General features: G+C 40.3%; 1 protein-coding gene across 19 annotated transcripts in view; it reads right to left on the bottom strand.

Annotated features, from left to right (window-relative positions):
- Positions 1-7,357: 7,357 nt before the first annotated feature.
- Positions 7,358-25,374, bottom strand: part of HDAC9 (histone deacetylase 9) — an 861,568-nt gene continuing 843,551 nt past the window's right edge. For all 19 annotated transcript variants that reach the window (XM_084791695.1, XM_084791697.1, XM_084791698.1 and 16 more), the window contains 2 exons: positions 24,863-25,010; positions 7,358-7,532 (listed from right to left, as the gene is read on the bottom strand). In XM_084791695.1, the coding sequence (XP_084647821.1) occupies positions 7,493-7,532; positions 24,863-25,010 (188 nt within the window). In that variant the 3' untranslated portion in view covers positions 7,358-7,492. The remainder of the gene's footprint in view (positions 7,533-24,862; positions 25,011-25,374) is intronic.

The following is a 25,374-nucleotide window of genomic DNA, read 5'->3' as shown; positions in this document are numbered from 1 at the left end:
TGTGGTTTCTTTTCTTTTTTCTTTTTTATATATATACTTAGACTTTAAATATTTTTTCCTTTCATTTCTCCTGCTTCCTGCACAGCAAAAAGATTTCGTGACCTCCTTTTTTCTGTCTTTTCAAAATAATTATTAAGATATGCACAGAGTGACCAATTTGGGGTCGACCACAAGGATGGGAAGAATTTTTCCTGCTGGTATCACAATGCCTGGGAGTAATGGCAGTGTTTGGGAGCACTTTCTGTTCCGCAACGCTTAAGAAGACAAATACAAAAGTGTTAAGTAATGAAAGGGATGCTTTGAGCTTGTACTTTCAACTACAACTACTCATTAAGTGAATGGGACATTGGTTATTATATTTCTACTTATACTTCACTTTTTAGTTTATCTCTGTCACCATAGAAACTTAGAAGAGGCAAAGAACCATGAAGTAACATTTGCCGTTTGACAAATCTGATTAAGACAAAGGTGTTTACCACTGAAATCAACTCTACTCACTCAGTCAGTCTCAAGTTTACTTTTGGTTAGACAAAATATGTCTATCTTTTCCCAGAAGGAAGACAAACCATTGTCCATTGGAAACAGTTATGTTTTGGAATGTTAAACATTGCAGGGGGTTATAAAATACAAAAATAAGAGTTGGTCTTGGAGAAGATTTCAAAAAGTTTTGGAGTATGTGTTCCAAAGACAATTTGGAGTTCTTCTCTAGATTAAAGCAAGTAAGAATTTGGGAAGAAGTACCTGTTTTGTAACTGGATATACAAACGTAGCTACGATGACCAGATTCAGTTAACACTGCATTTAATACAACCCCCAGGTTAGCAGAGTCTGAGCACACAGTTCATTCTAAAGGTTAGACAGAGGTCTTTTTCATTGACATATGCTTAGTATATTATCTTTTATGGCTAGTAGATGACATTTGGAAAGAACATAAACTTCTTAAGGCCAGAAAGATGTAGGTATCTGTTACTGACTATAATGATAGCGTCTGTGTTAAATTTGTTGTCTCTTGTAAAAAGCCCATATTATACAAGACTCATTTGATAGATAAAGAGACTTTTAGTATAACATTCCATAGAGGAACATGCACTTTGTTTTTTAACTTTTAATCTTGACAATCAAACTGTGGTCAAACCAGGAATTGTAATTTGTTGTTGTTTGAGACAGGGTCTTCTACTACAGCCCAGGTTGACTTGAAACTCATTATGTAGCCAGATTGGCCTTAAAGTGGTGGCAACCTTTCTGTCTCAGCTTTCAAAGTTCTGGAATTGCACACATGCACTAGTATGTCAGCTAGTAACACTGTTTTGATTTGATATGACTTATTTCTGCTTCGAATTCTCATTTTATCTTAAGAGATACTTGCAAGCAAATATCCCCAGTTTTTAAATAAAAAACGATTTATTTTTATTTCATATGTGTATTTTATCTGCATGTATAGATCTATACCATGTGTGTGCCAGGTGCCTGAAGAAGAAGCAAGAAGAAGTTATCAGATCCTCCGGAACGGGAGTTACAGATAATTGTGAGCAACGATGTGTCTTGGGAAATGAACCCTGGTCCTCTGCAAAAGCATCCAGTTCTTCTAACTGCTGAGTCATATCTCTAGCCCCAAACCTCTACAGTTTCATAAAGTAGAATAGAGTATATCACAATACCTCATAATTAGTAATATTTTATCAAAAATATCTGTCACATGTTTGTGACACAGATTCTAACGGCAGGCACCTAGGATGTAGAAACTTTAGAACACACTTGTTTCAAATAGCTTTATTCACATAGGACTAGAGGAAAATCTAATCAGTAGAAAACACAAGACACAAAGGGCACCATTATTCTCTTGAAGGAGTGGTGACACTAACAACATCAACAATCCTTTGGAGCATGACACTGTGTTTCCAAATACAAAAATTAAAAAAAAAATAAATAAATAAAAAGAAAGCAGAAAGAAGGCGAACATTCCAAAAGCATGTTCAGTAATGGTGCTGTAGTTTGCTATTAATCCTTTATTAGGTAACTATCTGGCACATCTGGGAACACACCACTGGCAGAACAACTTTGTTTGGCAATGCATACTTTTTCTTAGCAGTTTTGGATGACAGATTTTGATGAAAGCCAAAAAAATTAAGGGCAAAACTACTTGCTCACAGAGGACAACCAATTGATCTTATTACAGTAACAGACACAAACACAATACAAAAGTCATATCCACATTACACAAACCAGAAACCCCAGATGATCTGCACTCACTCCAGTAATCCTGGTGGAGCCCTTAATCAACAAAGTAACACGTTTTCTTTTGGATTTCTTTTTGCCTGAACGGCCCAATTGATTTTAAATATTAGGATATTTGTTTTTAATGACTCAGTTTGCCTGGTATACAACCTACAGAAAGGTCTCTCACTTCTGACAGCACACTTGCCCAGCCATCACTGGGAGGGAAGGTTTATCTCACATCTGCCCTGGGGCTACTCATCTAGAAAGAGTTTGAGAATCTAACAATTTAGAAAGAGATAAGAGGCTTTTTTTTTTAATTTCTGAAAATAATTTTTGCATACACAGGGAATTAAATTTCTCTTCAGACTTTAAAGCTTTTTTATTCTTTTGAGGTTTGTTTTGTAAGTCGGCTTCTACTAAATGTTAATAAAGGCCTCAATCCAGACATTGCTGCAATAACTTCATCATTCATTACAAAGTGCCAACTCCATGAAAGGGCAAAGGGTATTGCAGTGAAGGTCAAGGGACTTAATCACAGGGGCCCTGAAAACAACTGATACTACCCAATTGAGTAGTAGCAAAAATGGTGGAAACTATATTTGACAGAAGAATAAAATTGTGTATTAATAAAAGAAAGTGGCAGGTCCCAAGTACAGAATAAAGCCCAGCTCAGGTGTCCTTTTAGGCAAGGGTAGCTAACTCAGGTGTCTCTGGATAAGGAGTAAGTAAAAACATGTGAAGGCTATACACTAGGATTTAGATAAAGTGCGTGAAGACACATGTGCCAAGTGGGATCTTGCAGGTTCGTTTCTGCTTAGGAAACATAAAGTAAAGAGAGCTCTGGATTATTCTGATTGTTTAGCTATGCCAATTTGGTATTGATTGGCAGGCAATCAAGGGACACAGCGAGGGAGGAAGGGATATGATTGATGAGGAATATTGGCACTTTATGGTGGATTGTGTGTTTGCTAACTGTTCTAGTTTCTAGAATAAAGACAGTTTGATAAATTATAGCCACTCTAATATCCTATCACTGAAAGAAAGTCCAATTAGCCTCAGATCAGTGGTCTATGATTTGTCTGACAGAGCTACTCCCAACATATTTGTTAATAACAGACGCAGTCATTCTTTAATATAGTGCACGAGACCAGGGACAGATGTTATAGGTAGGTATGAACTCCAGTTTGTTTGGAGAAATTACATTCAGTAGTCCTGGGTATATATCAGGCTCACTTAAAATTTTACCCCCGGGTGCAGACAGTCCCTCAGTGTTTCCTGAAGCAAGGAGCAAAAGCAAGATGTTAATGCTGGGAGACAAAGTCTTTGATTTCCAGTGTAAATACCTCTGGAGAGTAGGACCACCCCACAGACATCTACACGTGTTAGTGATGGTATTGAGAAAGTTAATGACGTCCTCCATAATAGTTCTGCTAAAGAGCAGTAAATAGTGCACATTTCTACTTAGAGACCAAAATATGATTCTGTTCTTCGGGAACAGGGAAGGGCTGGTGCGAAGTGTGGCCACAGCAATGGCCAGCTTTCAAGACAACGCAAAGCCTTTCTTCTCTACCTCACATAATCTGCTTTTTCATGTCTTTTGCAGGTGAAAATGTCCTCGCTGTGGAAGTAGCACAACAGCAGTGTCATTTGTGCTCTCTGTCTCTCTCTCTCTCACTCCCTCTCAGCAAGCACATGATCTCATTCCCACAGGCAGAAGGAGAGTGACCAGACACACAAGAGTAGAGGAGACAGTGTCACACTTTTAAGTTCAGAATGATTTGTTTTTTATGCGAGGGCATTTTGGTTTCTTTTCGGACTTCTAGATTTTAACATTTGCTTCCATTGAGACAAACAGAGAAGAGATTGTGAAATGAGAATTTTTTTTAAAGTTGCCTTAGTAATAAATGCTGAAATAAAATTTTAAAAAGCTTAAGTGAAGAAGGCGTTCCTTCCAGCAGACTCTCAAGTTCTTGTCTCCCCCCCTGCCCCCCCCCCCGCCACATGGAGTCTATAAAGATGCCCAGTAAATTCACAAAGATTTGGGATTGACTTCTAGAAAGAAGACAAGTCTGCTCTATAGTAGAGACTAGTCCCAAAGTTTTTGAAATCTCTGTGGGAAAAGATGTCCTGTTTTTAAGGCCACTGTGTTTTTTAGCTACATGAGTGAAAATGTGCCACAAGAGTCATAGCCAGCACTGAAGGCACCATTTCTGTTCCTGTTCCCAGGACTGTGGGTGTTTTTAAATGGTTATCTCTATCACTCCAAAATCTGAGTTCTCTCTCCAGTTTGGACATTACAAATTTGCTAAAATATTTAAAACCATTTCTCCAATATTTTCCCATTTACTAGTCAGTAGAATGAAAGCCTAAATTTTCTTTGTTGTCCGTACTTGCTCACCCGTTACTGTAGCTGCTTAATTCCAGTCTAAAATAAAACATTAAACTATGTAGAAAACAAAACTGATTTTTAACACTTCTCTTTGTTTCTATTATTCAAACTTAGCATTATTACTTACCCATATGTTTCTCAAAAATCATTATTTTATTTCACAGTGTGTGAGTTTCGTTAGACTGTGAGGGAGTTCATAAGCTCATCTTTCAAAGGGCAGGTCAGAATGAGACCCGTGGCACCGTTTTGCTTCTTCCCTAGCTTTCATTGAGGAATCACTGGGAAAAATGAAAACTAGATGTGTAAGTGAAGAAAACTATTGGTTTAAAAGTGATGGTGAGTTTTAGAACACTGAGATTCCCGTTCTGTCCTGAGGAGCCACAAACTCCATCTTGTAAGGGTGTACATAATACACTGCATCACCTGTTAACAACTACACTTAGCTGTGACCAGTCCTCACCAGTCTCTCTGACTCTTCCAATGTCCTAATAATCTGTACTACAATCGCCTAAGCATGCTGTCATATGGTGGGGAGGAAGTGTGTGATTAACTCTTTCATAAGTATTTTAACAATCTAAAGATGTCCCAGTGATTGGGGTTTATCAGAGTGAAGGGTCACCTTACAAGGCTGTGTTGCTGCAGGAACAACAGTAAAGCAGTACACGTGTGCTGTCTTGCATTGTTTCATTATCCAAGGTCTATTTGCAAGGACTGAAAGGTAACAATAGTATAGTTCTAGAGTTGATTTTAAAACTTCATAATTATATATCTTTTGGGGTTATGACAACTTTCCCCCCTTAAAAGTGAGAAGGCCTTTTGTGAGCCTTTGGCTTTCTTTAAGTAAATTTCTCCAAGAGAGAGAGATGGGAGGGGGGAGGAAGAGGGAGGCAGAGACAGAGACAGACAGAGACAGAGAGACAGAGAGAAAGAGAAGTGATCTAGCAAGGATAATTGCACACTAACAATATAACTGGCATGGACTTTTCTAAAACATCGTGAAATTGAAATTTACAAAGAAATTTATTACAATTATGAATCTAGATCAACTTAACCCTTATGCAATGAAAATAATTTTTACCTAATACCAAGTTACATTCCATTTCAGATTTCCTATTTCAAAGGGTATCTCAAATTTCTAAGATGTTAAACCTAGTACCAAGCCCATTTTTGTATATGTAATAAAAGTCTTTAAAATTAAAATGGTAATCCTAAAAAAACCAAGTGCATGAAAAATGTGGTCTGACTGTATAACAAAGGGGAGTTATGTAATTCTACGTGAGTGAGATCTTTCATCTTTGATTTACAGGTTGGAGTCCTCCCTAACTAAAACCACATTGTTCCATGTCTTTCATATCTCGGCCTTCCCTAAAACCTTGTTTTAATTAAGGTTTCTTTCAGATTTCTGAATAAGCGCATGACAATCTTCACTGATGGCTTTAATATATCCTTTGAGTTAGGAAAATATATAAAAAGAAACATCAACGTTCAAAAGCATTGTCAGATATTAAATATGTGAGGTATTCTGCCTCACTGTCTTTAGGTGTTTGAGTTACACACTGAAATGCAGCTTGCAGAGGCAGCAGCTAACTCTTGCATTTTACCTAGTAAACTGTTTTTCATCTCAAATATAAATGCCCTTTGTTTTGAATCTGTGTTAGAAGGGCTACCTGTGCAAAGGTTAAGTTCTGTGTTCGTTTTCAAGTGAAGTCCCCACTTCAGATCATTGTCATCTTCAGTGACACGTTTCTAAGATCTGGAAAACTCAGTGGCACCACTTAAGCCATGTGCATTGAAACAGTTTCACAGCAGAGTCAGATAACAAAAGTGGGTTAGCCTGAAAAACAAACAAAATAATTCAAAGATTTAAATCCTCTGAGTGATGGGGAGGTTTGGGGGTGATTTTTCTAGAATAAGAAAGGGTGACAGGCAAGAAAGGAAGCAGAGGGGTGGAGAAAGAAAGATGAGGAAGGTATGCTGGATAGAGTTGGAACAAACTAACATCTTCGACAGGGTCTGTGCTTTTCAAGGACTGCACATCTCCCAAAAGATGCACGTCCAGAAGTCACTGCATGGGGGTGGAAAGATCTCATTACCTGATAAAACTACAAGTCCATATCCTGTGAGAACTTGGGACAGACGTAAAATTCCAACAAAATTTGACACAAAACACTGCCTTGTACTGTATAGTGTGCAAGATCCTTGTGGATGGTCAGATACCTTGTCATTCATTTTCCATCAGAAGAAAAGCCTTACCCCACATCCATCCTGAATTCTCCCCAGGAGAGGTGGAAGTATATTAGAACAAAGGCAAAAAAATAAATCCCCAAATCAAAACAAAACAGAACAAAAAACATAACATAAAGAAAACACTCCCCTAAACCCACAGCAATCTGTCTGTAATTCCCATCCACTCATAGCTGAAAAGAAATCCCGTAAACAATTTAAGTCTACTTGACAGTAAACTACACAATAAAACACTGATCAGAATGTCAGGAATGAATGAGTGTGTCTCAGGTTTTGCCCAAAATTTTTACTGGCTGACATAGCTTCTGAACTGAACAATATCTAATGCTGAATGGAAGGTTCCTAGCTCACACGTTGTGTCTGGGAGTGGGTCACCAGCACAAAAGCATGCTGGGAACAGTTTCTTCCAATCCTGGTTACTGTAACTTTAGAATCACAGTGGTTACATTTCAGGAATCTGTAATGCCCTTTCAAGTCCATCCAAAGAACAAGTGAAGCTGCTGTTCAGAATTTTGTGCCCAGTGTTTATGTTCCATCAAACTGTGCCACCCAGGCAGCAGACATGTCTGAGGGTGCTGGGGTTGTTGGGGGGGGATACACAATGATGTCACACACAGGAAATATCGGGGGAGACTTGGCACTTCACAAGGCTGGCTCCTCTTCCATGGGCTCACCAGCAGTTCTGTAAAAATAAACAGGCAATCAGAATAAGGCACAAGAGTACACAATGGCATTGTAGACTTTCACGCACAATCAAAGCTGATTTTTCAGCCCTCTCCGATGTTTATTTGTGTCATTCAGTTATCCATAAATAGAGTTTCTTTCCTAGGCAGTATAAACAAATGTCAAGTGGAAAAACATTTTAGATCCAAGCAATCATTGCAAATGTTCCTGTTTATATTAAAACATGTCAGAATATTTTATAACTCTAGATCTCAAAATGTACATGTTTTGTGTCTTGGACAGTCCAATAATTTATTGAAAAAATTAGCTATGATATCCTATTTTAAGAGCAATTGCGGTGATTTCTGGAACCATTTTTGTTAAGGAGAGCGAAAGATTCAGCTAGCTTCTGGAGGAGGCTCATCCAGGCTCTGGGTTTCGCTTCTGTTCTTTCAGAGCTGGATTGGCCTTCTGCCGGAGGCATTTCAAATCAAATTCTGAATTTGATTAGCAAATCTCTGCTGCAGACCTAACATTTTTATAAGAAACGCACTATGGTAGTATATAAATCGTTTGTATTCGGCATTGTAAGTGGGGTGTTCTGCTCAGCTAAAAACCAAAGCTAATTGCTTGAAAATTTATACTTGAGAGTTAATCTTAATTTAGTAACACATTGAGAGCATTTTAAGGCAAACTTTTACAATGATTTTTAATTCAGTCAAAAGAACAAATTGTAGCAGGAACCCAAGTGCATTAAGCAGCTGGGTCGTTTTGGGAAGCCGGATTAGGGGGATTTGAGATGCTGAGATGACAGATTGAGTCTGAACGCTGCAAGCTAAGAATGTGGTGACTGCTAATTACAGCACTATGCTCTGTGAAACCTCAGCTTCAGGTAAGAACCACCAGGAGGGAGATGCTCCTAGCAGAACTTCCGAAGAGTAAAAACAGTAATCATGACAAAGAAGAGGGTGTATATAGCAAACCCTGGAACACTTTGCATCCATCCCTTCATCATGTGCCGTGCACCTAGCATTACGTCAAATGACATCTAAATACAGTGCTAAGTGGGCCTATGCTACCAGAGGGGGTATGCTATCTCCAGGCCATAGAATAAGAGGTGGGCAAATGCTTTCCACTTTTTCACTTTGTCTACTTGGTGGCATTCTATAATGGATCACTTTAATAGCAGGAAAATGCCATATGCTCAATGTGCAGTGATTACAGAGACAGGCAGGCTACTCAGATGTGTTCTTTTACAGGCGTAACAGGGAAAGAGCCAAGATTCCAATGAATCTTGTAATAACGTGATTCTCAGTCAATATAGCATTTTAACATAATAAATTATAAATTAAGAACACAAAATACATTATCGTTTTAAAGACCTTGTCTAAATACATCCTCAGTTTCTATATTCTGAACGTTCGTGGGCATTCCTATGAGATTATTTTTTCTTTCCTTTCTCTCTCTCTCTCTCTCTCTCTCTCTCTCTCTCTCTCTCTCTCTTTCTCTCTCTCTCTTTTTCTACTTACAGAATCTTTTAGAACTCTGTATAAACTTATTTAAAGCTGACAATTTGTGGATCAAACTTGCAAAGTTATCTAAGGAAGATCAAACCCCATTTCTAACACAAAGCCTCAGTGGGATAACCTTTGCCTACACAGGCATCCGGGACTCGGTGTGACCAGAATTCCATTGGACACACCCCAGTTGCTAGAAGCAAAGGATGCCTTCTGACTCTTGGTGGAGGAGCATGCGCTCTCCACAGGCCCAAAGGAGACTTTGCAGATGTGAGCAGCCTTCTCACACTGCAATCTAATCACCTGCAAAATGGAGTTCTCTGTTTCTTTCCCTGTGGGCTCTTTCTGTGTCTCTGTGTCTCTGTGTCTGTGTCTCTGTGTGTCTGTGTCTGTGTCTGTGTCTGTGTCTGTGTCTGTGTCTGTGTCTGTGTCTGTCTGTCTGTCTGTCTGTCTCTCTCTCTCTCTCTCTCTCATATGCTTATGATTTTATTGTCTTCATAACACCATCGCCTTAGAACTGGATCACGGCCCTTTCTCTTCTTATCTCCTTCCAGTTGCAGTTGCTTGCGTCTCTTAATGGCCAACATTCTCTTAGGGCTACAGTTGGACTCAGCACAATCTCCTTTGTAGTTTTAGCCTTTTTGTGGAAAACAGGCTCAGTCTGCCCACTGCAGCCACTCTGTTTCCTGTTATATCGCCGCTTTCCCTGGGAATCCTTGCCCCTCTTGTAATGAATCACTTTGTGGGGTGGGTGGTGCTTGTCACACTTCTTGCAGATCTTAGGAATGTTCATCATGTTTGCGGGAGTGATATCGGCTCAGAAAGTCCTGTGATCTCTTTAAAATCACTTTCTACAGCTGGGGGTGGGGCGCGAATAGTGCACACCTTTAATCCCAGCGCTGGGAGGCAGATGCAGGAGGATCGCTGTGAGTTCGAGGCCAGTTTGGTCTACAAAGCCAGTCCAGGACAGCCAAGGCTACACAGAGAAACAAAAGACACTGTATTTTTCAAAGACACACTTTACTGTGTCTGTAAACACACAACTGCCAATCTCTCTTTGTGTGTCACATCACCACAATATAGTATCTAGCAACTTAAAAAACTCTTTGATTTCAAAGTGAGTGTCCTGTGTTCAAATTTCAACTGTCAGTCTTTAAAATTTAACACAGAGTAAAGTCAGCTTCTTCATTCTCAAATTTCTCTTTAGAATGGAAGAGGTTTGTCCTCTTGGTGTGTCTTCAGGGCTGAAGGAAGCAAGTGTGTTAACATAAGAGAGCTTGCCTTATAAACTGTAAGGTGTTAAAGAATTACAGAGCAATTGTGTTATTTGTATCCCAGACTCACAAGACCCCCTGCTCAGCCTCCCTTGTACTGAGATGGTAGGAAACTGCCCTTTACACCCTGTAGGTATTAATTATCCTTACCGAATCCTTATCCCCAAATAACTATCTTACATGACCTCATTTGGTGCCTTAGAAACACTTGGCATGTGAGTTAGTGGCAGGTGACAGTGGCTTTTTGCTTCTGTGCTTGTTTTGTTGTTTCCTTTATTTTTGTTTTTGAGACAGCGTCTCATGTAGCCCAGGGAAGCCTCAGACTTGCTCTACAGCCGAGGCTGGCCTTAGGCCCCTGCTTCCCTTTCCTAAGTGCTGGAATTACAAATGTGTGTCATCACGCCTTGCCACGGTGACAGTGTTGGCGGGGGGATGAGAAGAGGTGCTTTGGACATATGAGGGCTTCTCACCCCAGTCGTCCATAGACATGCACTGTGTATCTCAGCTAACAGCTATTTCCCCTAGGTCCTTCCTGGTCCTTCTAACAATGTTAGGTGTGAATTCCATCTCCTGGAGAGGGCCTTCGATCCTGTCAGAAAGCAGTTGGCCTTTCCTATAACATCCATGCTACTTTATACCAGTGAGCACATCTTGCCAGGCTAGGCATGAAGGGCTTCCGTCCCTGAATTTAAATCCATTTGCAATTTGAGGACCGTGACACACACCGCAGATTACACATGGTAATCCCAGTCCTCTGGGAGGCTGGGGAAGGATCGATAGAATTGCGAAGATAGTTTGGGTTATACAGTGTGTTCAAGATGCACCCAGGCTGTATACCAAGTCTCTGTTAAAAAAAAAAAGTAAAACAAAACAAATTTAAAGAGTAATCTCACCCACAAGGAGATCAGAACTAACCATAAAATATGCCCAGCAAAGATAACTTATGCCACCAGTGTAGCTGGTCAGACGATGTGGTAACCCTGTACCTCTGCAAGCCACTGAGTAAAGAGGAGCTTTGCTATTCAAGGAAGGATGCCTTCGGTCCTGCATCATAGATTAAGACACTTTACAAAGTCAAGGGAGGAAGGAAAGAATAATGTTGAGATCAGATACAGTGAGTCTACTAAGTGCCCAGGGCTGGTGTAGGTGAGAAACACACACAGACCAACACAACAGACCAAAAATTCTGCCCCCTGTCCCCTGGGAGTTCTTACAGTCTGATGAGTTTAATTATGTAAATACATTTAATTTATAATAAGGCAGAATCCTATTGTTCTCCAGAGTTTTTTTGCTTTGGTTACTATTGAGCTGTGGCATACTTTAAAGCAGTGGTTATGAACCTGTGGGTCATGACCCTGTTGGTGGTTCAAAAGATGCTTTCTCAGGGACCTGCCTAAGACCATTGGAAAATACAAATATTTACATTATGATTCACAACACTAGCAAAATTACAGTTATGAAGTAGCAACAAAAATAACGTTATGGAAAAAAAATAATGCTATGTTTGAGGAGTCACCCCAACACATAAGGAACTGACTTAAAAGGTTGCAGTGTTATGCAGTGTTAGGTAGACCCACTGGTCTAAAGGCTTTTCTATCAGCAAACCTCACACCTCAGAAGACTCCAGTGCCTGGCCAAAGTACACCCTGTTATTCCCATAGGATCTTTGTAGTATCCCAAACTACGCTCCTACTCCGTACCCTGTGCCTCATGAATTCTACTTTCTTCCACTTCCACCTATGTTTTGCTTTGTAATTTTCCTCTCTGAACAATTTGACACACATAGGAGATAGTCCATAAACCCTTTTGAAATGTTTATATGTAAGCAGGGCTGGTGTTATCACTTTTAAAAGAGCTATAATATAACAATCTATAAGAATAAAAAAAAGAACTTCCATAAAGGACATTCTCCAAATGTTCTCAATTTAAACTACAACCCCACACATATCATATAGGTAAGCAAGAGAGATAGCAAGAAAGAAAGTCCACACATAGAGAGTTGCACACACATGCGACCTACCTGCCACACAAAACTCAGTTCTGTGGAGGAGTTCACACAACTCTTCTATATTTTAAAAGACCTCTCCCTCCCTCCCCCCCCCTCTCTCTGTCTCTCTCTGTGTGTCTCTGTCTCTGTCTCTGTCTCTCTGTCTCTCTGTCTCTCTCTGTCTCTCTCTCTCTCTCTGTGTGTTTGTGTGTGTGTGTGTGTGTGTGTGTCCATCTGTCCCTGTAAAGGTCAAGATAACTTGCTTGAATCAGTTTTCTTAGTGTTCTGGGTATGGACCTCTTACCAGGCTCAGCGACAATGGCCTGCCCCTCCATCCTGCTGTCTCTCCCACACATCTCCTAGTAGTGGCCATCATCCTGCCCTACCTCATTTTATTGTTTCCTTTTATTCCTTCTCATTGTTAGTTCCTCTTATTCCTAAGGGAATAAACTCTTAGCTAATAAAGATTATATTTAGATTACTGTACTGCTTTTTAAAAAAATAATGACAGCAGAAATTGGGGTACTGACTGGATCTGGGTGTAAGGAAGAAGAGTTGCGTAATGGAGATAGGGTTTGAGTTTTGCAAAATAAAGTTCTACAAATGGATGCAAGCCTGTGCTTCCACAATTCACACTCCTGCATGGCACACTTGAAAAACATTAACATGGTAAATTCTACTTTCACCACACACACAAAAAAAATTCACAATCATAGCAGTTTTATTCATAATAGCCCGAGACTGGAAGCAAGCCAAGCACCAATCCACAGGTAAGTGGATAAACAAATTCGGATATGTTAATATACTTGGTCTAATGAGAAATTACAAATGGGTAGAATTCTGATTGTCAGAGACAGGGACAGATGCCAAATATATTATTCTTAGTGGAGTGAGAAAAGCCAGATTACCAACCAGTTTGTAGCATACAATTCCATTTAAATGAAACTTAAGAATAAGAGAATGAATGGATGGTGTTAAAAGGTAGTTATGCTTCTGGTGGGACTGGAGCTGGCTGGGGAAGCAGATCAGGGCTTTTGTAGAATGGTAGACATACTCTCAATTGATCTTGTGACGGCTGCTTATATGAGAGTGGTACAGGTGACGATATCACTGTGTGGGCAAATTGCCACATGAAAGGGAAATTTCAGTTAAAAACTGTTAGCTTTTAAAATGGCTGAGGTCATCGGGTTCTCCCTGCACCTCCTAGTCCCTATCTATTAGGGGGCTTTCCTGGCTGGCATACCCAGCCCCTTATCCTGACCTTCTCCAGCCCAGGCACTGGGCTGCCCTTCCCTGTATAATTCAGCCATTTTGGCTACCTGGTCTTTTTCACCTACTCTCTTTTGGGCTCCTGGCTGAAATACATGGTCCCCCTTTCTCCCCTTTCCTTTCCCCGCCCCCATCTCCTCATATGGCTCAGGGTCATGTTAACTCTGAACTCTGCCAGATGTCCCTGCCTCTGGCTCTGCTCTCCCTTTTATCCACAATAAACTTTCTCCTCCACCACACCTAGAAACAGTCATGTCTTTTTCTTTTTTCTTTTCATTCAACTAAATAAACTAGGTTATTGTTGGAACCTAAAGCAGAGTTCAAAGGGAATAAAGCGTTAGAAGTTAGGCACAAACGCCAAGGGAAGGTAAAATTCCACAAGAAAGTGGTCTTTACAGAGTGGGGATGGAAGGCAAAGCAGGGCAGAGTTTACTTTTACAGTTTTGCTTCTTTTAAATAGCTTCCTGGTTACTGTATAGAAAAAGGATCTAAAATAAGACATGAGAACAAGGATCATGCTAGACATATTTGCATGAGAGATTAAGGAATGTATATTGTAAGTATAAGTATGGGGCGGGGGGGGGGGGGGGGAGGGGACCCGAGTTACTGCCTCTCTCTTGAATGTCACTCATGTAAGTCCTTCACCTCGGAAATTCTTGCTCAATTTCAGTCAGAAGGACTGGGATGACTGAAGAATTATCAAGAAAATATGAACTGTAGCTTGTTTGCTTTAGAGACAAAGGAAGAAGCGGTGAGCCAAGGAATATAGCCAGGCCCTAGAAGCCGGGGAAAGTGAACCGAGACTTTCCTGGGATATCCCGAGGACATGGCTGAGAGTGAGAACTCAGCACCAGAAGCAGACCTGCAGGGTATTCATCTCGCTTTAAGTGATTAATTTTAAACAATTTGTATAAAATCAGAGGACGACTGCAAAGTACCTTGGCGCACTTGGGTTTGAGTACTTTGTTAGGCACGTGGAAAAAAAATCAAAGACGTCTAAGGAATGAAGGGACTCAATGTTTGTCCTGCTCATTCTGCATGGTGGAGGGCATCCTCTTGTTTCCTGCATCCATCCCATTTCCCTCTTGGCTCTTAAAGGCAGTTCTGTTAAATATGGCTGTTGAAGTCCTCAAATACAAATCTCCATTCACAATGATATTTTATACAACAGTCCAAGTTCTTTTCATAGTTAAACCATATGAGTTGAACTAGTCAACATGCTCCCAAAATGAGGATTGTCAATTTATACCAAAAAAGAAAAAAGAAAATGATATACTTGAAAAATTGCAATATTCATTTTCTTTGAAGTCATAGCAAATAGAGGGACAAGTATCACTTGAGTACCTATATAAAATCCTTTACCTTTTAAAGGGTGTTTGTTTTCTAAATTACTCATTTATTTATTCAGGATACATGATATATGTAATATTTATGTATGCTTTGATGTGCGTTAGCTAATTAGGTAATAAAGTCAGCTTACCACTGAGTGGTTATGCATTGTTGCCCTCCTGTTTTTAACCATGAATAGTGGAATGTCTATATTCTTACAGGTCACTGTATCATGAACAGTTTATTGGAGGAAGAACATGTAGAGCAAATAGGAGAAGAACAAAAATGAAGGGAATAGTCAAATGCAACATTTATATGGGAGTTTCCTATGTATCTGGTGTTGCGCTCAGTTCCTCACATGTGTTCTTTAATCTCATGCTCATAAGAATCAGCGGCCTGCTCGGTCCTCTTATGGGTGCTCTAGTAAAGGGAACGGGGGCTGACTCTGACAGGGACCCTGCTGCCTGCTTCTTGGATGCTCTCTTCTGGCAGGGCTACCTCACTGGGCCACATGGGGAAGAGGATTCCCTCAGTCCTGATAGGACATAATATGTTGGGGTGGTGGGTGGTGCCTCCCCTTCTCTGAGAAGTAGGGGAAGGAGAATAGGGGAGCAAGGAGAGAGAGAGGGACTGGAAGGAAGAGGGTCAACCAGGATGTAAAGTGAATAAATTAATAATGATAATAATAATAATAATAATAATAATAATAATTAATAATCAATAATAGAATCAGCTGCCCACTCCTAGAGCCAAACCCTTCTCTTCTTCTAGAGGTAAGAAACAGAATGAACAGGAAGAAAAGATGAGACACTAAGCTCTTGATACATCTCAGTCTCCTCAGGGTTCTATTTAATTTTGCTTCCTGTCAATAAATTAAATGATATTTTATTAAAAAAGATGTAGACAGGACTCTACAACACACAAATGTTACTAAATTTATTTCCTAACATATTAGGTTATAGTTCATTCCTGTTCTAAGATTATGTAGAAAATACATAACATGGCCTTCCCAAGAAGACAAAGGATGGGAGGATATGTGCATGGACTTTTTTCTTTTCACTACGAAACTTCTAGTCCTGAGCCATTTCAGCTAACTCTAATGCTTTGTTGATACTGAGAGAAAACTAAAAGTGAAATGCATTCTGGAATGTTAACTTGCTCAGATAAACTCATGCTTAAAATAATGTATCACAAAGCAAAACCAGAGAGCTGCATAATTTGTGCAAGGTCAATTCCTAGACACCTCTGAGACACACTCCCAAATGTCCAGGAAATTCAATCAGCCATGTTTGATGTGCATAAGATATGGACATGCATTAAACTGGCCTATGTTTTATATACATCCTCATGTTCAGGGAAGCATTACCAGTGCTTTACCTCAGCCCTATGGATAAGCTATTCCACGTGAAGGCCCGATATCTTAGTGAGGTCTCAGGATATTGCACCTTATCTTTACAAAAGGATAGTTGTTCCACATACTCCAAGCCTCTGACACAAGCAATTCCCCTAGCTTCAAAGACTATCCAAAGGAACCCACAACTCTGGTGGGAGCCCCCTGCTTGAGTACCCACAACCCCAGGTAAGCATCCCTCACTCTCCCACAGACTACCAACACTCCCTCAGTGCCTATCCAGCCTCCCCAAATCATGCCACCTCTCCTTGCCACCAAATCCTGGCCCACAACTCAGGTGAGAGACCCTTGCCCCACCAGAGGCCATGTCAGCTGACAGAAAGTTGGTTGCCTGCGGACTACCCGCTCTTTCTCAGTGCTTGCTAGCCCACCCCCAACCAGCCTCCCCTATCTTCACCACATCCAAGCCCCCAACTCCAATGAAAGCACCATTCTGGACCAGAGGGCATGCCAGCCACCAAAACCAGCCTGCCCTAGCATGATCCACGCTCAGTGCCTGCTCAGCCAACCCTCAGTTGTTCCAGCTCTCCTCGTCACCATATCATTCCCCCGAAACTCCTGTTGAAGACCTCAGACTGAATCAGAGGCCAAACCAGCTACCAGAACTCCAGTCCCCAACTTGGGTACAGACCCTTTATTTAACCACAGGCTATGCCTGTCAAAAAACCTGAGAAGAAACAGAAATGACGGAAGAACATGTATCCAACAAAGACAAACTCAGAAATCCGCACTTAGACCTATAATTACCCAAAATTCAGATGCCTCGACAACAGAGTAAGAACACAGTTAACAACAGCCAGGGCAACGTATCTCCACCAAAGCCCAGTGACCCTAATACAGCAGTCCCTGAATATTCCAACACAGCTGAAGCAAGAGAAAAGTACCTTAAAATCAACTTTATGAAGATGACAGAGATCTTTAAAGAGGAAATAAATAAATCCCTCAAAGAAAACCATGAAAAAAAGCAAACAGTTGAAGGAAATGAATAAAACTGTTCAAGGCCTGAAAATGGAAATAGAAGCAATAAAGAAAATGCAAACTGAAAGAATCCTGGAAATGGAAAAATCTAGGTAAGTGAACAAGGAACTACAGATGCAAATATCACCAACAGAATACAAAAGATGGAAGAGAGAATCTCAGGCATTGAAAATATGATAGAAGAAATAAATACAGTGGTCAAAGAAAATGTTAAATCTAAAGAATCCTGACACAAACCATTCTAGAGATTCTAGGACACTATGAAAAGACCAAACATAAGAATAATAGGAAGAGAAGAAGGAGAAGAATCCTACTTCAAAGACCCAGAATATATTTTCAACACAATCATAGAAGAAAATTTTCCTAACCTAAAGAAGGACATGATTATAAAGGTACAAAAAGTTTACAGGACATCAAACAGACTGGACCAGAAAAGAAATTACCCTTGCCACAGAATAATCAAAACATTAACATACAAAACAAAGAAAGAATATTAAAAGCTACAAGAAAAAAAAAGGACGGGGTCAAGTAACATATAAAGGTAGACCTATTAGAATCACACCCAACTTCTCAATGGAAACTCTAAAAGCCAGAAGGGCCTGGACAGATTTCCTGAAGACTCTAAGAAACCACAAATGTAGGACAGACTATTATACTTAGAAAAATCTTCAATTACCATAGAGGGAGAAATCTATATATTTCATGCTAAAGTCAAATATAAGCAATATCTATCCACAAATCCAGACCAACAGAAGGTACTAGAAGGAAAAAATTCTAATCCAAGAACTATGCTTATGAAAACACAGGACAGAGCCGGGCATGGTGGCGCACGCCTTTAATCCCAGCACTCGGGAGGCAGAGGCAGGCGGATTGCTGTGAGTTCGAGGCCAGCCTGGTCTACAGAGCGAGTCCAGGACAGCCAAGGCTACACAGAGAAACCCTGTCTCAAAAACCAAAAAAAAAAAAAAAAAAAAAAAAAAAAAAAAGAAAACACAGGACATTAGTAATATCATATCAGGAAAATCAGAAGAAGGAAAATACACATACCACAATCACTATCAACAACAAAATAACAGGAATTAGCACTCACTGGTCATTGATATCTCTCAATATCAGTGGACTCAGTTCCACAATAAAAAGAAACAGACTAACAGAATGGAAGCAAAAACAGGATCCATTCTTCGGCTGCATTCAAAAACCACACCTCAACATCAAAGATTGACATTACCTCAGAGTAAAGGGTTTAGAAAAGATTTTCCAGTAAATGGACCTAAGAAAGAAGTTGTTGTAGCCATTCTAATATGTAACAAAATAGACTTCAAACTAAGATTAATCAAAAGAGATGGGTGGGGACACTTCATACTCATAAAAGGAATAGTCACTAAGATGTTCTTTCAGTTCTTACCATCTATGCCTTAAATTCAAATGCACCCATGTTTGTAAGGCAAACACTATTAAAGCTTAAATCACACACCAACTCTCACATATGGATCATGGGAGATTTCAGTTCTCCACTCTCATCAATGGAGAGGCCATCCAGACAAAAACTAAGCAAAGAAATATTGGAGCTAACAGCTGATATCGACCAAATGAACCTAATGGTTAGCTACAGAATATTTCTCCCAAACATAAGAATACACCTGTTTCTCAGCACCCCATGCAACATTCTCCTTAGTTAGCCACATACTCAGTCACAAAGCAAGTCTCAACAGATACAGTAAAACTGAAATAACCCCCTGCATCCTATCAGACTACCACAGATGAAAACTGGACTTTTAACAACAAAAACAACAAAAAGCCTTTAAAGTCATAGAAATGGAACAATTCCATACTGAACTACTACTGGGTCACAGCAGAAATAAATAAATTAAACACTTACCAGAATTCAATGGAACACATATCCAGACTTATAAGATACTACGAAAGTGGGGCTAAGAGGAAAGTTCATAGCACTAAGGGCCTACATAAAGAAACTAAAGAGATCTCAAACTAACAACCTAATAGCATACTTGAAAGCTATAGAACAAACAGAAGCAAGCTCACCCAAGAGGACAGACAGCAGGAAATAATCAAAATGATGCCTGAAATCAATAAAATAAAAACAAAAGGAACAATACAAAGAACCAATGAAATAAAGAGATGGTTCTTTGAGAAAAATCAACAAGATATACAAGCCATAGCCAAACTAACTAAAAGATGAAGAGAGAATATCCAAATTAAGAAAATCATAAATGAAAAGAAAGACACAACAAGAGACATTAAGAAAATCAAGAATCATTAGTTCACACTTTAAACATGTGTACTCCGCCAAATTGGAAAATCTGGTGTTGACCTAATTGGATGTCAGCATGTACATAATGCAAAATGATCCATACCTATGACATGTACAAAACTCAAATCAAAGTGGATCAGATACCTAAATATAAAACCATATAGATAGACTGAAACTAATAGAAGGGAAAGTGGAGAAGAGCCTAGACTGCATTGGCACAAGAGACAACTTCCTGAACAGAACACCAATAGCACATCCATTAAGAACAATAATCAATAAATGGGCCTCACGAAACTGAAAAGCTGTAAGGCAAGGGATACCATCAATAGGACAAAACTGCAGCCCAAAGAATGGGAAAATATGTTCAGCAACTCATTTCACATCTGATCCACAATATAGAAAGAACTCAAGGAACTAGATACCAACAACCAAACAATACAATTAAAAATGGGTACATATATAAATAGATTTCTCAACAGAGAATCTCAAATGTCTGAGGAACACTTAAAGAAATAGCTAACGTCCTTATCTGTTAGGGAAATGAAAATCAAAACTACTTAGAGATTCCATTGTACACATGTCAGAATGGCTAAGATAAAAAAATATACATGACAACTCATACTGTCACTTTAATCATGATATCCAGAAACTGGAAACAACCTAGACATCCCTCATCTGAAGAATGAATAAAGAAATATGATATATTTACACAATACAGTATTACTCAGCTGTTAAAAACAATGACATCGTGAAATTTGCTGGCAAATGGATGGAACAAGATCATTTTGAGTGAGGTAAACCTGACACAGAAAGACCCACCCACTATGCACTCATTTATACGTGAACATTAAGCTGTTAAGTAAATGATAATAATGATACAACCCATACACCCAGAGAGGCTAAGTAACAAAGAGGACTCAAGAAGGCATGAGATGGATCTCCCTGGGAATGGGAAATAGAATAGATTTTGTGGGTTCACTGGGGGTGGGTGGGGTAAAACAGGAGGGATCAGGCAGGGGGTGGAAGGGAAGGAGCGAGAACGTACTGGGAGAGACTATTGGAATTGGGAGCATTGAGGTTCTGGGGTGGGCTGGGGATAATGTACAAACCCAGTACAGTAGAAACTCCCTGGAGTTTACAAAAGCAACCCTAGCAAAGTGTCCTCGTAATGGGAGACACGGAGCCTGAACTTGCCATCTGCTATAACAAGGCAAGGTTCCCATCACTAGGACTGGGACACCAACCCAGCCACAAAACCTTCAGCTTACAATTTGTCCTGCCTGCAAGATGTGCTGGGGTACTGGAGGCCCAGAACTTATAGGAGTGGCCAACCAATAAATGATCCAACTTGAGTCCCCTGCCATGAGAGGAAGCCCACTCCCTGGATGCCCAGTAGAGAACCAAACAAGATTTAGGGAGCAGTGTCAATGAAATGCTTTCTACTGATATTACTTATAGATTGATACTTAGCCCAATTGTCATCATCCAGAAACAGATGGAAACTGAGACTCACAGCCAAACACTAGGGAAAGCCAGGAGACCCCATAGAAGAGGGGAAGGAAGGTTTGTAGGCACCTGATAGATTGAGGGCACCAGGAAACAAGGCCACAGAATAAATTAAGCAGGTCCACACGGGATCAAAGAACCTGAGGCAACAAACATGGACCCTGTATGGCTCTGAGCTAGGTCCTCTGCATATACATTATGGCTGTACAGCTTGGTGTTCTTGTGGGACTCCCAACAGTGGAGGTGGGGTATATTTCAGACTCCTTTGCCTGAGTTTAAAGATCCTTTTCCTCTTACTCGGTTGCCTTGTCTAGCCTTGATATGAGGGTCTTTGCCTAGGTTCACGGTAACCTGTTATGCCATGTTCAGTTGATATCCCTGGGAGGCTTGCTTTTGTTTGTTTTTTGTTTTTATTTTTGTTTTTTGAAAGAAAGGAAAGAGGAGGGGATCTGGAGTAGAAGGGAGGTAGGGGGAAGTACTAGGAGGAGTGGAGGGAGGAGAAACTGCCGTCGGGATGTAATGTGTGAGAGAAGAAAATGAGCCACTTAGTGCTCCCAGTCTGTGCAGGGGCAGTAGGGACTACACCAGGATACTGGTAGCTTTGGTTAAATCATTACAATCACAGAATAAAGAGAGGATATTAAAAGCTACAAGAGAGAAAGACTAAGCCACTTTTAAAGGCAGCCCCAAAACATCTTTTAAAGCCAGAAGAGCCCTGGAAAGATACACTAAGTTCTGAAATAGTGCAAGTGTTGAGCCACAAAATCACTCCGAGAAACCTATCTATTTAACTGAAAGAGACATAAAATTAATGTTTGAATGCAAAAAAAAAAAATGATACAAAGGAATGAAACTACCTCTTTTACGAGATTTTCAAAAGTAGAAAATTAAATGATTTCCTACCAGCATAAAAGACACAATCAGATAATTGAACATGATTCACCCTTTAATCGACAGCGCAGACTGAGATGTGAACATCTAACTTTCACTTTTGTTTCCAGCTGTAAAAGAAAAAAGGACTCTGCCAAGAATTCTGGAGTGCCAATGTGCTCCTAAAACTTAATAGCTGGTCATCCTGAAGTCACTAGGGGCAGACTGACCTTTCCTCTAGGAGGAAATCAGAGCCTGCTACCAACTTTCTCAAAGTTCAAACACCGATAAATAAACAGCTACAAATGCACACCACAGATCTTACAGGCATGATGTCTCAGCAAACAAGAAAGCTGCTCCTAAACAGTTCAGATACAATCAAGCTCAAGCCTATACTCTCATTTTTCTTTGACTCCCTCACATGGGTACTGGCTGAGCTTTGTTTTCCAGGTCCTACTGACCCACCCAGAATTCCCTTTCCACTTGAGTCCTTTGCCACCTAAACATTACACATGACAGCTGTGTGTCTGGGAACAATTCCTCGCATGAGCTCCCACTGGCCAGTCTTTCCCTAATACTATGTTTTTCAAGGCCCTTAAGTGTGGTCATAAAGATGAAATGGCTGTCACCCCCACCCCCCCCCCCCACTCAAGAAAACGAACAGAAAATACTTAAAATGGTTCTTAGCCAGGAGCGTTTTATCCCTTATTCACTAGTGGTAAATGACTCAGATATGAGTTGGCCAAGAAAAGGGCCGCCTTACCCAGAATCCGAGGATGGAATGAGTCATCTCACTCCAAACACCAATATATCTCCAAAATATCTGGCAAGAATTTCCTATAAAAAGAATTTGCCTTTGCTCTTTTCCATCCATTTAACTCAGATTTTTTTTTCTAATTTTTCAATTTCCTGTGTGATTACAATATTGCATTCATAACAAAGGCCCAGGGGGATTGCCTTTATCTTTGCCTGCTGAGCATGGGGACAATTCTGATAGCAATCCCTGGTCAATCTCTCGCTTTCTATCCCAACCCCCCCCACCATCCATTTCATGAAAGTTTACACAGTTTAGCTGAAACACGGGGTCTTGTGGCTCTCAGTTTCTTCTGTCCCTTTGTTGAAGGAAATAAAAATTCACATAAAATAGTTCAAGCCAAACCATTTTTTTCCCATAAAAAGCACAACAATCACAATTGGTACAATCTGTCTAATAAGAATAAACAGACATGAAACCAGGCTTGCACTCTGCCTCACTGCCATGAGGACACCGGTGTTCACGTTTCCTACATGTGGCCGGTGGAAGATTAGTGTCACTGTGGACTAAAGCTGGGTTAATTCTTATAGAACATCAGAGCCAAGCACATGATTTACCACAGAATAAGCAAATATGCTGTAGAGGGAACTCCTCCTGCCAAAGTGCCACGATTTTTATATTGCTCCGGGTCCACAACATCTCATATTGTTGTTAATTATTCCAAGCTCTGCAATTTCATGGGCAGAATTACTTAGAATTCACTTCACCCAGGGTGAAATTCACCTCATTCTTCTGTATTAAATGGATTCTAAAGAATAGCCTTGTTCTTTTATATCCAACACTAACAGATGTTAGTTTCCTTAGCTTTATGGCCCTCAGATGACAGACAACTAACTGGTTTTGGCCTTGGGAATAATTGCAACACCTCTGGATTATGAACTTGGTTCAGCTTTTAGCTGGGAACAGCAGGAGGCTAGTTCATAATATCAAAAATGTAAAATGCGTTTTCCCTTCTCACCAGATACTGCAAGAAAATGCCATCAAATTCAGTGATACGCAAGGGCTCCAAGCATTGAGCAGCGTCTCCTAAAGGGGACATAGTAAGAAAGAACATAGACGTAAAAACTAAATCTCTTATTCAGTTTATCAACTGTTTGGGTCCAAACAAGATGTTAAATCCATTCCACTTGGAGTAAAAGGCCAGGAAGTCAGGACGCTTCACATTTTTTTTTTTGTATTTGGGGAGTAGGGGGCTCTGTGTAATGAACGGTTAAGTTACCGATGGAGGGAGTTTGAGTTCCTTCTCAGAAGCAACCTAACAGTGAGTGCAAGCCCCAGAGCTTCAGATGAGTCTTGCCTGACACATGTTTCTTGCAATCAGCTCTGGAAAACACCATATTGGCTTCACACTCACACATGCAGTATGCTGGGGCACAATGCACTATAAAGCAATATTGAATGTAGCGTTGCCACCAGGATGAGAGAACGGGTAGGAAGTGTACAAACTGGCAATGATTTCTTAGAAAGTAAACAAGCAAGCATAATCTGAGGTTAAGCCTACATCCTCCCCCATCTATGTACATATGAAAACAAATTAAGAACATTCTCCTCCTGAAATACAGAATACAATCAGGCTCAGTTCTCCTAGTCCTCCCCTAGCATGCCTGTCTCTTTGGCAAGTTCCTTCCATCTTTATCCACTTAGACCTCAAGGAGACTCACATATGCACATAATTGCTGGCCCATGACTAGCACACACACACACACACACACACACACACACACACACACACACACACACACACACAGCTTCTGCCTTCCTGTGTTCACTTTGTTATATCAGAAATTTCAAATGATGGGAGGAGGAAAGGGAACATCTGGGAAAGCAGAGATAAAGAGGGGAAGAAGCTGAGCCCCCAAGCAGCTCTGTTCACAGTGATCTGCACTAAATTATCCAACAAGGAGTGATTTTTCTCACTCATCCTTTCTCCTTCTCTGTGATCCCACCTGCTTCAGGTCTGTTTTACTCAGGAAGAAGAAACAGTTGAGTTCTCCATGGCCTTTACCATATACTCTGTGGTTTTGGAAAAACAGGTAGAAGAGGAAGTAGGAAGAAAGTTCCAGAGTACAAACAATGAGTCTGGACATACTGAACATGTGATTCCCCCAGGCTGGGTCCATACCTGCCATCTTCCTGAGCAAATGGCTGTTCCACATCTACTGTCAGGGAAGCTAGTGCAGAAACGGTCTCTGTCTCCTCTTGCAGCTGAGAACCAGGCAAAGCACAGCCCTTTGAAACAGCCATCATCTTGATTGACTTCCAATACTTGCCTAGAAAAAAAATTCACATTTTAAGGGAACTTTAGTTAGATAAATAACAATCACAATATGATTACATGTTCAAGTCTTTTTGTTATTTAGTTGTAATTTGGTTTCTGAACTGATGTGATTAAGTCCTTTTCACGGATCTAAGAAGGTCAAGTTGTGAAGTATTCATATTCCCAAGCCAAGATCTTCGTCTTGCTTGGAAAGCAATAAAGCAAGGTCCATGGTCTAATGAACGTGCTAACAGAATGGCAGCTGTCCCTACAACTAAATAAGCAAACTTTAGGCATCATGCCCTTTGGGAAACCCTCAAGAGACCTGAAGGTAGGAGTTCTTCTGGAGGAAAATGAATGAAACAGTAATGTTAAAA

The sequence above is a fragment of the Acomys minous genome (assembly GCF_964271855.1).
Source record: "Acomys minous genome assembly, chromosome: 8".
NCBI lineage: Eukaryota > Metazoa > Chordata > Mammalia > Rodentia > Muridae > Acomys > Acomys minous.
Note: the sequence above shows the minus strand (reverse complement) of the source record. Positions and strands in the feature narration are given on the sequence as shown.